Below are 15,895 nucleotides of genomic sequence, written 5' to 3' on the forward strand. Positions count from 1 at the left end.
TTCCCCTTCGGGTTTCCAAGGGTAGCCCTTTATGGAGGTGGTTTGCTGCATCTGCCTCCTGATGGGTTCGAACCACTCCTTTTTAAGTTCAATGCTTAGTTACTGTGCAACCAGGGCACACGATAACTGGGATAACAGTGAGAAAAGGAAAACATAATTTCCATAAACCTTCTGTTTCCATATCCCTTTCCTTTTAAAGGTATTTTATAAAACTTGACTCGCTTTTCTATGACAAGTCAGGCACAGGTAATAATTTCCCTTTTTAGATGAGGAGAGGACAAGCTATCCAAATATTAATAGAGTAATTAATAAATTAGTATTGGTTGGATCCGAATGGCCTAACCTCCCATCATATTTATTGCACTTTGAAATCTTTATCAGAACCAGTGAAATTATTGGTGTTAACTCTGCGGTTGAGGAGCGGGCTAATTTTTTGTTGTTGTTTTGATCTGTTTGCTTCACACAAATATTGGATCCGCTAAATGATTGATTATTTTCTCCTTCCTCCATCACCAAGTGTCTGGATGTAGGCTTACTAGTCTCGTGATGAGTTCGAAGGCAGCATGTGCATATTTTTAATTTCAACTAGTGGTGTGTTGTAGTTAGCATGGGCAAACTTCAAAGGACCTGAGCTAATGTTCCACCCCTATGCCAATGCAGCCTCTGAACTATGAAGAAAGACAGCAGGTGGTCCTGCAAATCGGTGCTGTCAATGAAGCGCCATATGTGAAAGAGTCTACCTCCAAAACAGCCATGAGCACTGCGACCGTTACTGTTAATGTGAGAAACCAGGATGAGGGCCCCGAGTGTAGCCCTCCGTTTCAAATGGTTCGGATTAAAGAAAACGCCCCCGCGGGGTCACGGAGCAATGGGTATAAGGCGTATGACCCAGAGAGCAGAAGCAGCAGCGGCATCAGGTATGTACCACTCTACTGTAAATTTAACGTGCGTTCTAAATGCATCACTTTTATTTCGATGGCCATGCGATGATTGAGCTCACTATAACTTTCGTTGTCTGAATTCACCGAAATGAGCAGTTATAGGAAGATAAATGATCCGAGAGGATGGGTCACCGTTGACGAGGGCACAGGATCAATCACCACTTTCAGAAGCCTGGATCGAGAAGCCGAGGCCATCAAAAATGGCATCTATAATATCACAGTCCTTGCCGCAGACAAAGGTAAGACTTGTATGTGCATTCACATACCTCACATACATCACAGCACGTGTCTCTGCGGAACAATTCCTCTTTTTAATAACGAAATTTGAAAGAAGAGGCTAGGCTTGGTAGCAACTCTGCTTTATGCTGCAGGCTTGCTGTGAGTCGGATGTGGCATGACAACGTCTTGGAGTTCCGTGGAAGTCTGAGAATACCGTGTGCACAGTCTTGATGGCTCAGAACCAGGTCTTGGCGTGCTTCTCTGCAGCTCCTGTCCTCAGGCGATTCTAAAGATAGCACAGTCCCATCATGATGCCGTAGCTGTCTTGGTCAACGCTGGATGCGTTTTCCACCTTCCGGAGGTGACAGCGCGGCATAAACCATAGCCCCAGCAGTGATGGCACACCTGTTTTTCTCCTCTTCCTCATCCTCTGCCCAAGGCCCCCATAGAGAGAAGAGAGGTTTGAACAGAGATCCTGGATTGGCTTTCAGCTTTGACTTCATAACTTTGTTGCCTATTTACAATCCAGATCCACAACTGCTTCACGTTTTAAACGCTCAGACTTTGCATTGCAGTGTCTCAGAGGAGGATTTATTCAGGAAAAATGCTATGGAAGTAGATAGATGAATTCCTTAGACTACAGTCCATCGTGATGATCTCAATTTGCAAGTACTTCTCCCTTTCTGCAGGTCTTCACCCATTTTTTAACTGCTATTTTTTTGTTCTAATTGTCCAAAGGTTATCACTTCTAACATTCAGTCTCTCTGTTCTAAACCTCACATCCTTTTTTATCCTGTATCAATTCCAAGCTCCTGACTCGAGCAGTCAAGGAGACTTTTGTTTTAATTTTCTTGCTGTTTGTTTTAAATTTTTTTCAATATTTTAAATTGACACAAAAATTTTTTAAAGTGGGGTTTTACATTTTAGGTAATAAGTTTTGTGCTCAACAGTGTAAATTATGTTTCGGCTATCCCAATAGCTTACCTTCCCCCAACACCTCTGATGTATCTTTTTTCTCTTGTACGTTAGTATCTTACCGTTTACCCAAGAGAATGCCTCTCACTCTCGAACTTGTTGTTTATCTTCTCCCCTCTGGACTGTCCCACTTGGTAACTCCTGAAGGCTGTTCTCTTTGGTCTGTTTGATTTGTGTTTGCTTTCTTTATAAGAGGAGCCTTGCTTATCTCAACACCCGTGTCTCTCTTTCCCTTCAGTGCCCCCAGATCACATTGTGAGTCTATCGCATGCTTCCACCGCCTAAGTTTTTTTATCCTTTCAAATATATCAGACATGTCCTTGTTCATGAACTCTCATTTTCTCCCCTGAAAACCAGTCAATGCTGGCCTCTATTAAAATTCTTATGTCTATTCTAGCTTTTTAGTGAATGATGGAATACAGCCAAATAACAATGATTGTGTACAAAACCCAGTTGAAAACAACCAAGAGTTATGTTTTAGTATTTCCAGAGAACCTAGCCTCTTATGGTGCTTGTTATTATAGTATGTATGGTGTAGATTCTTATGAAATGTTTTAAAATATATTCAACTGACAGTATCATGGTAAAAACTCACAACTGTATTTGTTTTTCTAGATGGAAGAACGTGTACCGGAACGCTGGGACTTATGCTTGAAGATGTGAATGACAATGGACCATTCATTCCCAGACCCACAGTGATAATCTGTAAACCCACCATGTCATCTGCGGAGATTGTCGCTGTTGATCCTGATGACCCGAAGCATGGCCCACCCTTTAAGTTCATGGTGGAGAGTGGCCCGGGTTCAGATGTACAGGCCATGTGGGAACTGACAAAACTTAATGGTATGCATTCCTAAATATTGCTTTGGTCTTCTCAACATCAGCATGTCTGAGCTCTTTCTCTTGGTGCACTAGAAGGGATAATCCGTGGGGGAACCACCAATGAAAGCCAGTAAGTGTATCCGTTTCCGTGTGGTGGGAGGTGGCCTGGGGTCCCTCTCTAACTCGGTGCAGTAATTCACTTAGCTATTACATGAATTCTCACTTCCACTGCAAGCGTCCCAGCCCCGACTTGTGTGCCTCCAGGAAGAGATCCTCGTTTATTGGTTTTGACGCTCTATGAAGTTGACTCTACAGTGGAGCTTAATCGGAAAAGATGTTGGTTCACTAAGAAATATACTTGGGATCAGTTGTCATAAGAAGGAGAAACAAGATTGTGCAGAAACAGCAGTGAAGCGGCAGCACAGGCCAGATGGCAGCCCCAGGGTATGCTCTGAGGACTGTGCGGCTCCCGTGGCCCCTCACAGGGGTCCCGTAGCGAGCTTTGATAAGCAGTATTATTGCTCATCACTCACCCAGTGGCTGTGGGTCACCCAGAGGAGTGCAGCCCATATAGAAAAGGTATAGACAGCTCCCCCAGAACACTGATCCGTTCATCACAGCAGGATCTTGGCGCGCATCCTCCTGTCTGCCAGCCATCCCGCTTCTCTGTCACCAAGTTCACTTCTGATCATTTCCTCTGTATTTTATGCTCCTTGGGGTTCTTCCAACCCAATCCCCAGTCCCTCCTTGTCATTTCAGTTCAGGGACAGATCTAATGTGATAAGAAGGAGAAAAGGGAAGGGAAGCCCTCTACACACCACCATTGCACCACTACATGCATAGCTCCTAACTCTTCTGCATGTCGTTGGTCCTCTGCCCACCCTGTGCCTGGACCCTGGCAGTAACCGCTATGGGACAGCCCTGTCTGAGCTCTTCTGGCTTCCCTATTGCCACACAGCAGGGGTCAGACCTGCCTCCAGGCTTTCTGACCCTACTGTGACACCCACCGCTCATCCCACACCACTCTAGGTTTTTATGTTGACTTCCATCTTTCATTGTAATGGCCACACGGAACTCACAGACATGCTCCTAATTAAGGGGGGTATTCGGGGAATTATTAGGTTACCAAAAGTCATTAAACAGTAACAATGCAGTCTTTCTCATCTATCAGGGACCAAAGGAAATATATGTTGAATGCTTTCATTTGGTGATGTAAATAAAATGATAAAACTAACGTCTTGACTAGTCCAATAATTATGGCTGGAAGAGTCAGATGAACAGATTAAAATGCATGCTTCCAAAAACCAACAGGCCTTTCCGAGACAGTAGAGACAGCTCTTATATGGAGTGTGTTTTCCGTAAGATAAATCTGCACAGTCCACTCTCTTATTCAGTCTTGGAGCAGTTGTGTCATTCCATTGGGACACCCATTTGTAGGGACAAATGATGAAGACTCCATATTTCGTTATTTATATTTAGGAGAGAATTTCACTGACGTCGCATATGTTTGGCTTTCTTTTCTTTCAGATACTGCCGCACGTCTTCACTATAAGAATGATCCCCCTTTTGGAACATACGAAGTACCTATCAGAGTCACTGATGTATTGGGCCAGTCTAAACTTACTGTAGTCAATGTTTTGCTATGTGACTGTGTTATTGAAAATGACTGCACACTCCGAGTAGGTGCAAGAACTGGCAATGCAAACATGAGGCTGGGAAAGTGGGCCATCCTTGCAATACTGTTGGGCATCGCGTTGCTGTTTTGTGAGTAGACATTGTTTTAAAATCAATGCTGTTAGCTATAGCTGTTCCTTTGTATGTAGCTGTAGTTCCATTCAACACACACATATCATTAATTTATATATTTGATTGCGTTTGTTTTTAGTTCTAGTATCTCTGGTTAAAATTGAAATATGAAAGGTCTTCAAAAAGGTTATGAACTGTATATATGTAAAAACTATGCATGGATTTCCCCCACTTTTCATTTTGCATCCAAATATGTTCATACTAACTTGTTAGAAAAGGCCTCAGTAGGATCTCAGTTACGGTACTCAGAATACTAAACCATCAGTTTGAAAAGAACCCGTCTCAGAGAAGCATAAGTTCTACAAAAGTTGAAGCGCGAACCTCAAATGTCTGGTGACATTGGGTGGAAGAATGGTGAAATCATTGGTGCCATACAGGAAGTTTGTATGGCAAAGCCTCACAGAAATAAGCAGTTTACAGACAGATGACTCATTTTAAGAAGGTCTAACACCATGTTGAAATTAAAACCCACTGTGACAGAACATTTGCATCGATTTTTGAAGGAAAAAAAAATCCCGATCACTTCCTAATTGACCAGAACTGATAATTAACATCAGAAATGATAGCTATCGATATCTCAATTGGTTCACTTTACACAACTCTTACTGAAAAATTAAAGTCAAGCAAACTCGCTGCTTGATAGATGTCAATGCTGTTGTACCCAGATCAGCTACAGACAAGAGCAGAACGTTCTGTGGCAATTTTCAATCAATTAGATGAAGAAACACGCATTTCTTCAAAGAATTATAACAGGAGATGAAGCACGGCTTTCCCAGGATGACCCTGAAGACGAAGCATAATCAGACTCTGAACCCCGAGGACATGGAGTGGCCCAGTCAAAGCAAAAGCAGAAAGTTAGGGAAAGCTTTAGTGAAGCTTTTAGTGGAAGGGACTACGAGTTGTGCTACTAACATTGAGATCAGCAGTTCAAAACCACCAGCCACTCCAGGGGAGAAAGATGAGGCTTTCTGCTCCCATAAAGATTTGCAGTTTTACTCTTAAGGCCACTATGAATCAGAGTCCATGTGACTTTGACAGTGGCAGTGAGTTTCTATTGAGTTTTAGCAGAAAAATTCCCAGGAAAGCCTCCTTAGAGAGTGCCCTTTTCTTACCAAGACAATGACCCTGCTCACCCCGCTCGTCAAGCAAGGGGAAGTCTGCAAGTTTCGATGCGAACTCATTCGGCACCCACCTCTCAGTCCTGATTTGGCTCTTTCTGAATTGTTATTATTTCCTAATCTTAAAAGACCTTTTACATTGCACCCATTGTCTTTAGTTAATAATGTCAACAAACCTTCATTGGCATGGTTCAGTTCCAAGACCTTCAGGTCTTTTAGGGAAGGGTTAAGTGACTACTCTTATCACTTACAGCGTGTTTTGAAGGAGATCGGGCTCAAAAGTGAAGTTTATATTTTTTATTCTTATTTTATAAAACACCCATTATTTCCATGAACTTTTTGACATCCCTTCATAGAATTCAACGTAGAAATAGATCATGAAGCATATATTTGCTGGTGGCATATCTGTGTAGTGTACGCTTCTCTACTGTAAACTATAGAGATAGATGCACTCATACTTAGGTGATCTCGAAGGATATCATCTTTTAATAAGCACTTTTTACATTTTCGATGGGTCTGTGGTTTGAAAACCAAGCCCAGTCCATTGCTATTGAGTTGGTGCCAAGTCCTGATGGCTCCTAGATGCAGGAGTGAGTTGGCCCATAAGGTTCTCAAGGCTGGGACCTCTCTGAAGGAGGTTGTGAGGCCTTTCTTTCAGGCACCTCTCCGTAGGTTCAAACCCAGCCTTTCAGCTAGTAGAAGGACACTTCTCATTTGCACGACCAAATGACTCCATGTGTGTATTAATGAGTATAGAAGTCATAAGTGTATCACCTGTGATGATGAACTTGAGTTATTCAGCCACACCCTCCCCCCCCCCTTCCTGCAGGTGTTCTATTCACACTAGTGTGCGGGGCTACTGCGATGAGCAAAGGAGAAAAAGCCTTTCCGGATGATGTAATTCAGCAGAACCTAATTGTGTCCAACACCGAAGCTCCCGGAGATGACAAAGTGGTAAGTAATGTGTCATTTTAAGAAACGAAAATGGTAAATTATCCCAATTCGCTCGGATGAACTTTTTGCAGTGAAGTATTCCCCTTTCAGATCGCTTGCAATATAGAGTGTGCCATCACTTCCCAGGGACAGATCAAATGACTCCCCTGGAGTAAAAATATAGGTGTTTCAATTTGGCCACATGGTGTTATTTAATAGTAAATAGTTTAGCTTGTCATTATTATTGTCTACTTCAAATGTTCTGTGGTTTTAACTTTAGACCTGGACTTTTGTGTATTTTTAAACTGCTGTTTGTGACATTAAAATGTTGCATTTAATGATTCACAGATCACTAGCATAATTACTAAGTATTGTGTTAGTCTGGGTAGACCAGAGAAACAAATTCACAGAGACACTCATATGTGTATAAGAAGGAGCTTTTTATGCAAGAGCAGTTGAAGATTGAGAAAACATCCCAGCCCAGTCCAGATCGAGTCCATAAGTCCGATATTAGCCCATATGTCCGATACCATTCTATAAAGTCCTCTTCAGACTCACCAAACACATGCAATGATGCTGAGTGCAGGAAGATCACAGGTCAGTGGGTAGGAGATCTTGTGGATCCAGGGGCGTCATAAGCATCTCAGCACTGGCAGGGATCTCCATGTGGCTTCTCCACAGGGCTGTCTCGCAGGCAGTGAGCATGTGCCCCACCACCAGTGAGCCACTTATCTCCTTAACGCTTCCAAATGAGGTCATCAAGCTACTACCTGATTGACAGGCTAGACTTGACCCCTCCACTCTGAATCCTCAGACTGACACAGATTATGTAACTACCATAGTCCCCCAACCCCCAACAAGAGCAACCTACTTCACTGCAAGCTGCATTGTTTGGGAGCGTGAACTGAAAGGATTCTTTATGCTCTTGTGAGCCGGAAAGCAGCCCAGAGTCAAGTATGTGTGGCAGCAATGCTGGCAAATGATGTCGTTAGCCCCACCTTTGTTTTCTCTTCCCTTTTGTGGAGGGGAGTACTTCTAGTCCTTGTAAAAAGCATAATCATTGACTATGGCAGGGAAAGCTTTTTAGAAGGAACAAATGATGGCATGTGGGGAGAGATGGACAACACGAAACTCATAGCGAAGGAAACGTTTCCCACAAAAACAAAGCACAGAAGACCAGTGGCCAAGGCTTTGGGGTCTCGCTGTTCTCCCTGCCTGATTCACTTCGAATTGCAACCCAAGGATTTGCTTTGCAGACAAGATCGGGATAGCAACTTTATCCTTCTTGGTTTAACTGACAGGAAATGGACTGGGCTCTGAATCATATAATATTTTATTATTAAAACTCTTGAGTCTCTTTCTGCTGTAAAGGGGAATAAGGTTAAACAGGGTATGTTGGAGCCCAGTGTTACAACCATGGGCTCAAATAGCAATTGTGAAGATGGTTCAGGACCCAGCAGTGTTTTGGTCTGTGGTTCATAGCGTCGCTGGGACTCAGAACCAACTTGATGTAACCCAATGACAACACTAATACATATCCTATATATGGAAACAATATGTGTCATATATAACATATGTAAATATATATGTGTTGCTTCATGAGATGAAGAGGTGGGGGGGTTATACTCCTGTAACAAGTTATAGTCTTGGAAACTCACAGGGCTGGTTCTATGCTTTCCTCTAGGTTCCCTATGAGTTATCAGCTTGATTGCAGTGAGTGTGTTTATATATATATATATATATATATATATATATATATATATATATATATATATATATATATATATATATATATATATATATAATAGTCCTGTTTTGGGGGTGTGAGATGCTGAAAGTACTTTAAGAAGTTTTCTTAAAGAAATATATTTATTTCACTGCAATTTTTAGAGAAAATTTATATAACAAGTTCGAATCTCCTTTAAGGATTTCTTTGCATATTACTTAGTGACATGGATAACATTTTAAACAAGGTGCCATTATCCTCGTTATTCTCCTTCTGGTGGTTCCGTTTTCATTCATCTAGCTTCCTTGTTCCCCTTTGGTCTAGGGTGAATATGAACTGTTGCTTCTTTTTAGGTTCTCATTGATTAGAGCTTAGTGCTCATGGGTAATGTTATTTACTTAACACGCCATTCTTCCTTTTGTGAGTTCCTCAAGATTCATCCATGATTTTGAGAACACATCATTATTTATGACAGCATAGTATTCCACTGTGGGTCTGTTTCAGAATTTTGTAATTCATTAATCTGTTGGTAGTTAGTTAGGTTGTTTCTACCTTGTTGCTAAAATGACCATAGGCGTGCTTCTACATGTGTTTTAACCAAGGAGTACACATCAAGTTGCCTGATCCATGCGAGGGCAGATCACTCTGCATCTGCACTTACTTCACCGGGTTATCCACTAACACACATCCAGTGCTATCCTAGCCTTCCAATAGGTGTTTGTAGCTGACGTCCATTAGGGCCCCGACGTGTGGCACCACCGTGCCCAAGACTGACTGTGGATCAGATCATTGTCATCAGTGGAGTTCTCATTGGTTGGTTTGGGGGAGTCCGATCACCAGGGCTTTCTCTGAAGTCTATCTTGGTATGTGTGAGGTTAACAAGAACCAGGTCTCTCGCAAACTGAACGTGGGATCAAAAGGGGCATGTTTGGAATTGAGAAAATTATAGATTAAGAAGAGATAAGATGCAGGCGGGCACATGGAGCTCCTGGAGGTTATAGAGGGACTCCTGGGCCCAGAATTTTCATCGAGGAAATTTTATGTATGGCTATTGCCACATATCCAGCATCCACAAGGTTTGTTGGCAATATATTTTGACAGGTTCCCACACAGAGGATGTTAACAATATACCTCGAAGGCAAACACTGAAGCAATACTATCTTCAGCCCCTCTCCTCTCTAGTCTAGAGGGAAGTGTAACTGACCACCTGCAGAAGGCTGTGTTTCAACAGTCTCCCAGGGAACAGGAGAGAAAGTAGTGCAAGGTCAGACCTGCAGCGTCTCAGCTCCCTGCGTCTGAGCCTGCAGCTCTTTGCCACAGGCCCTGCTTAAACTACTGGTGAGGGTGTTGTCTGACTTGCGGAAGGAATTGAGGTTCAAACTATCCCAATAATGCACTGTCTCTCAGAGCAGACACCCAGGAGAGCGTTCTGCTCCAGGTTTTCTGTGTTCAGAGACTTCAGCACCTATTCTTTATCCAGAGTTCATCTCCAGGCAATTTGCTCCCGCAAGTATGCAGAATGATCAAGACAGACTTGGTCCCTACCCATAAAGCGCTTACCTTCTAGCACAACAAATCAATGTGGCATTATATTTGTTTTGTTTTGTTTTTTCGTAAGTGATTCTCACTGCTGTTTTTTCCCCATGCAAACTTTTCTTTCAGTATATCACAAATGGCTGTACATCCCATGTAGTGGGCAGTTCTGCCCAGGGAATTTGTGGCACCATGGGACCAGGAATAAAAACTGGAGGTCAAGAAACCTTTGAAATGGTGAAAGGAGGCCACCACACCTTGGAATCCTGCCAAGGGGCAGGGCATCACCAAACCTTGGACTTGTGTAAGGGCGGTGGACACCACACGCTGGACCCTGGCCGGGGAGGACATGTGGAGGTGGACCACTGCAGACACACCTACTCAGAATGGCATCATTTCACTCAGCCCCGTCTTGGTGAAGTGAGTTTCACTGTGTTCTACAAACTGACTTTGATTTTCTTTTAGGCTTATGAATTATTATGGTTTATTGTAATTATTAGTTTAGTCACTGGAAAGTTATCTTTCCTTCAGTTTTACATGGTTATGGTCAGATGTAAGTAGATGTTTAAAGGGTTTTTTTTTTTCATTTTCATTCTCTTACTGAGGAATGGTATTTAAGTTACTTTTCTTATGACTTTGTGCTTAATCTTTTCAACCTGTCAAGAAATATCTTAGAAAGCCAAGTATGACAGGAAGCTATATTGATGTGCGCAAGCACTGTGCCCTTCTTGAAATTCTGAACGCGTGGTGCCTGCTCGTCAAGTTGGACCGCATCTAATGGATGCATTTTTCTTTTAGCAATAATTGTGACAGAGAAAGTGACTTCTTGTCATGACCCATCGAGTGCTTACTGTCGCTTGTGTGATTTTTCAACCCCTGCTATATATAACATATATTGACTTGATAGTGTGATTTATGATCTAGACCAATCATGTGCATTTTCTATATGTAGGAATCCATTAGAGGACACACTGATTAAAAATTAAACAATGAAAGGTAAATCAAAGCTATTATTTTCATGTTAGTAAGTTTTGGTGTTTAAAATAATAATAATAATAAAATCTGTTTTGTTTTTCATTTTGGCAGAAGGTGCAGCAGTGTTTCCAGAATGCTGATGATAATCCTGCCCAAGACTATGTCCTCACATATAATTACGAAGGCAAGGGCTCGGTGGCTGGATCTGTAGGTTGTTGCAGCGAACAAGAGGAAGATGGGCTTGCATTTTTGGATCATCTGGAGCCCAAGTTTAGGACACTCGCAGAAACATGTGTAAAGAGATGAGCGTGCTTTACGAAATTGACTGAAGCAGGTGTCTTTGCTACCATTTTCTTAGTGTTTCTTTTCTTTTCTTTTTTTTTTTTAATAAAAACCAGAGCTTTTGAAAAATAGAAGATCCTACATCAAGGACCTTGACCCTGTATTTTAGTGGAAGTTCTTTGGCCAAGTGCCTGGTTATGGAGAGACCCTAAAAATAAGCGCATATATTTTCCAATTTTCATGTCGTTTTTGCTAATTTATCTTCCACCCAGGGAAATCAACAGATGCAAAGAAACTAAGGACATCTCCATTGTTGTTTACATTTGGGAATGATGACAAAAGCTGATCAATTGTGCAATGCAATTTAATGAGCTCAAGTCTGCACTATACACTGCTTGAGCTATCTAATGCACGATTAGAAAGGACTTGCTTTAAAATTAGCTCTGGTTAACCAATTATTTGGTGCTGAAAAAATGTTGTTCTCCTAAATATTCTAAAGTGTATATATTCCATTCTTGACGTTGTCTTATCCTTGTAGCATGGCTTTCCTTCATAATGCAAAGGGAGACTTCCTATCATAAATATTCTAATTCCCTTTTCCTGGAGTTGAGTTTCTAAGTTTGGTCCTCTTCAAGGTCCTGCCCTGAATGTAAATTTTCTTTGTTACTTTTCCCAACTTCAAAAAGCTTTCAAAATATATATTTACTCTTGCTGCTTTGATGCCTTGGAAATGTCAAGGGGTGCTGTCGTTCTCTCTCTCTCTCTCTCTCTCTCTCTCTCTCTCTCTCTCTCTCTCTCTCTCTCTCTCTCTCTCTCTCTCTCTCCATGTCTTTATCTTTAAAATGTGCTGCTTGCGATGTACCATCTAAATATTTTTAAAAGTCGTATTTCTTATCTTCATTTACAAAATGAATTACGTTGATTTTGTTTTGTGTAAACATATGTGCATTCTTAAAAGCAGTATAATGTTACCTTTTTTGTTCCAGTATCTTGGTGATTACTTCTTACGTTCTCAACCAAGAACCTTTACTTAAGGCATTGAAACTGTATTTCATGTTTTAGTTACAAGTAACATTATACACAACTACTCCTCACTTATCCCCACGACATGGTTAAATTCCAGTCCTTATGGGACGATCAGCATTATGTGAATATGGAGGACCACATCAGATGACAACATGACATGGAGAATGACATCATCGTTACATAATAACCACCAAATTGCATCACTCCAAAATGACCAAAGCACTCAGATTCATGGCCCAGTCAAGTGAACACATAACTTGGCCATCACAGCCAGCATTTCTCTTACTTTGCACCTTGGTGTCCGATGCTGCCAAAGTGCATCATTAATGTGCAAAATAGATAGATTTTTAATAGGTTATAAATACAAAGAAGTGGATCATGGGATTGACATTAAGTGAAGAATAGGTGCATTAAGGAAAGGATGAGTATAATTAAAATTTGGATGTGTGTATATATGTGTGTATATGGGTATATATACATGTATAATATATACATCTATATAATAGCATATTTTCAGTTTATGTATTTACTATAGAATACAGTTTATAAATGCAAAACAGTGACAGTGTTTTTGAAATAAGCTTCAAAATTAAGCATCTTAAAAACTAGTTAGAGCTGATTCTTTCATACCATTTTAGATGAAGGCTAGTCATAGCTATGTGCTTGTAAAGCCATTGTAGTATTTCAAAATTACAGTTTTTAGCAAATGTAGAACTGTGCCAAACGATTTGAATTTTTAAATAAGGTGCAAGTAAAATTAATAGTTAAAAAAATCCAGGTCAGATATTAGCCAATGTATTCTGCATGTATGTTGACTATATTAACATTTAAAATGTACGTTTAGTCCTTATCATGGGTCATAATGTGTCTGTCTTGAATTTCCAAATAACAATTATTTGTAAGGGATGACATATTCAGTAATTAGTGTATACTGGTAAGAGTTTCATTATTGCACAGTAAGGTTTGCCAAAGTTAATTTTAATAAATTACATACAAAATTCCTATATGTTACCAGTTCTGATAAAATAGTTTTAAAAATTATTGTAAGTTTGTTAATTATATTTTTGATACAAGTTTAAAAGATTGCATATTTTCTTACTTAGAAAAATGAATGCCTTCTTTAGAATCCCTGATATATGCGGTGTGTGTGTTTGTGTGTGTGTGTGTGTTTCATGTGTTTCATGTGTGGCTTTAGAACTTGATTCGGAGAGGTCTTTGGTTCATTGTTAATACTGCCTTTACATAAGTTTACTATCCTAAAGATTAATGTGATGGGATATTGGTTAGGTTGCATAATTTCTTGATATGTTTCATCTTGGGAGGTAGTAATAGAACTGATTTTCTAGAGTAGTTGTAAAGCATTTAAATAAACATTCTCTTTTAAACATGAAATCCACACAGAGTGGTTCACGTAAAAAGATATACCTAGTGATACTAAGTGATTTCAAATAATTCACAATTCATAATTCATTTCACATTAACAAAACCAATTAAGAAAATAGACCAGAATTTGTTATTATTACTTTAGACTGTCAGTTGAGGATATTTCTCTTCCTAAGACTTGGCTGATGTTAGAGTCTTGTATGATGAATCATTCAAAATGTAAACTTCAAAAATTGCTGAATCATCTGTATAGGATTTCCAAATAAAAAGCTGTATGTGAAAGTGTGTAAGATCAAGCCTCTGTCACCTGCTCTCTAGCTTTTCTCTTAGACATCAGTGTTCAATTGTCGGAGAAGCTTGGGGTCTTTGGCCATCACCATGGTAACTCTTAAGAGCAATGGCTCTACAATAAGAAATACTCCATGTAAATCTTTGCTATATTCTTACTACCTTTCGGAGTCCTGGTAGGACAGTGGATACGAGTTGGCCTGCGAGCCGCATGGTCAGCAGTCTGAAACCACCAGCAGCTCCGCTGGAGAACGCCTGGGCTTTCTACTCCCTTAAACCATTACAGACTCAGAAACCTGCAGGGGCTCACTGTGAGTCAGTGATCACTCAATGGCAATGAGTTTGGTTTGGTTTTACAACCTATGGAATTTGAGAAGTCAACCCTGGTGTCTAATTTATTACTTATAGGACTTGCATTGGGTGGGGTGACGATAAGTCTGCTGTATAAGATGTTTGTCAGTGTTAAAAGTGTTAATTAATGAAAGGTTTTGACAGAGTTAGCACCTAATATTTGTTTTTTGTTATGAATATTTTATGGAAAGATAACACCTTAGTTGAGAATATTCATGCCGTTAGCCTCTGCTCGGCGTTACGACTGACATGTTATAATAACTGCCCTCTTCCTCCTTCCTGGATGTTTAACTGAGACCTTCCCTATGATGGTCTTTGAGAATGTCATAGCCCAGAGTAGTCTCCAGGTCTGTGATTCTTGCACTCTGAGAGTGACATCTTACTTAAGCCATAGCCATTGATCAGTGGGACAAATCTTTAGAGTGAATTTAACCGGCAGATAAAATTCCTAGTCAGCCATTGTTTCTTCAAGGAGGAAAATAATCTTAAGGGTTTCTCCTGAAAATACATAGTGCTTCTTCAACAGGAAGAAAGTAATAGGCATTTTCTGTTAGTTCAGGGCAGCTAATATGTGCGGCTTCTCTGTAATCATTTCCACATCATATCAGGTCTTCCTGGATTTTCTATATAAATGGTGCCCTCCTGATTGATACTTAGGCTTAAGACAGTGTCCTGGGTTCCTCTTTCTCCTCTCAATTGCCTATCTTGTTTGTTGTCAAAAGCACTCAAGCTTTCTAAGAATTTTAGAAACAATTCCATTTCTTAATTCTTCATTTACCCGGAAATCTTTAATAAATAAGTAATAAATTCCTCATTCACCAGAACATAATTTTGTATATTGAAAACATGACTGCAAAGTTTTCACTTAGAGGTGTCTGTGCCTTTCTCACCGGTGGAGAACAAAGAATGTTCACATTTGTATGCTGCTGAAATTGGGACCATCAATACCTTTGGATGAATCAAATTGTATTATGTAGGTTACAAATAAATGCAAATTAGGTCTTTTGTTTTCTTGGACACTACATCCACTCTTCATTTTTCAACATGGTAACATTCCAAAGACCAGGGTGCTTTGCCAAAACTGGCATTCTCTAAAGATGCAGTGTTGTTGCATCAGATCACAGAATTGACATGATAGCATCATTACATAACTGTCTCGTTTTATCATCACATAATTGCCGAGCATTATCATTACAGAGCTGTTAAATTACATCATTATTTAAATGTCAAATTATATAACATCCTTACATGTCTGCCAAGCTGCTGAGTCATGGCCTAGCCTAGTTGATGTATAACCATATCATAGCCATCATTCCTGTGAACTTGAGCTGTGGTGATCACTAATACTAGATGTCCGTGGTTAAAGCACAAAATAAGAGACGTTGTTGTTACCGCCGTAAATATGAAATGTCCATAAGGGTGGAGTGGGTCTATATTACTTTGATTTGACATTGAGTTTCCATTATAGCTATAGATGCATGCTGCATTTTGCATCGATTTCTTTTTTATTTTAGAGA

General features: G+C 40.3%; 1 protein-coding gene across 1 annotated transcript in view; it reads left to right on the forward strand.

The window, feature by feature from the left end:
• Positions 1-11,289, forward strand: part of DSC2 (desmocollin 2) — a 33,376-nt gene extending 22,087 nt beyond the window's left edge. Inside the window, exons 10-17 of the mRNA XM_075533243.1 lie at positions 661-917; positions 1,038-1,180; positions 2,751-2,978; positions 4,485-4,721; positions 6,711-6,835; positions 10,203-10,493; positions 11,026-11,069; positions 11,160-11,289. Coding sequence (XP_075389358.1) covers positions 661-917; positions 1,038-1,180; positions 2,751-2,978; positions 4,485-4,721; positions 6,711-6,835; positions 10,203-10,493; positions 11,026-11,052 — 1,308 coding nt within the window. The 3' untranslated portion in view covers positions 11,053-11,069; positions 11,160-11,289. The remainder of the gene's footprint in view (positions 1-660; positions 918-1,037; positions 1,181-2,750; positions 2,979-4,484; positions 4,722-6,710; positions 6,836-10,202; positions 10,494-11,025; positions 11,070-11,159) is intronic.
• The last annotated feature ends 4,606 nt before the right edge of the window (positions 11,290-15,895 follow it).

This window comes from Tenrec ecaudatus, chromosome 15, assembly GCF_050624435.1.
Source record: "Tenrec ecaudatus isolate mTenEca1 chromosome 15, mTenEca1.hap1, whole genome shotgun sequence".
Classification (NCBI taxonomy): domain Eukaryota; kingdom Metazoa; phylum Chordata; class Mammalia; order Afrosoricida; family Tenrecidae; genus Tenrec; species Tenrec ecaudatus.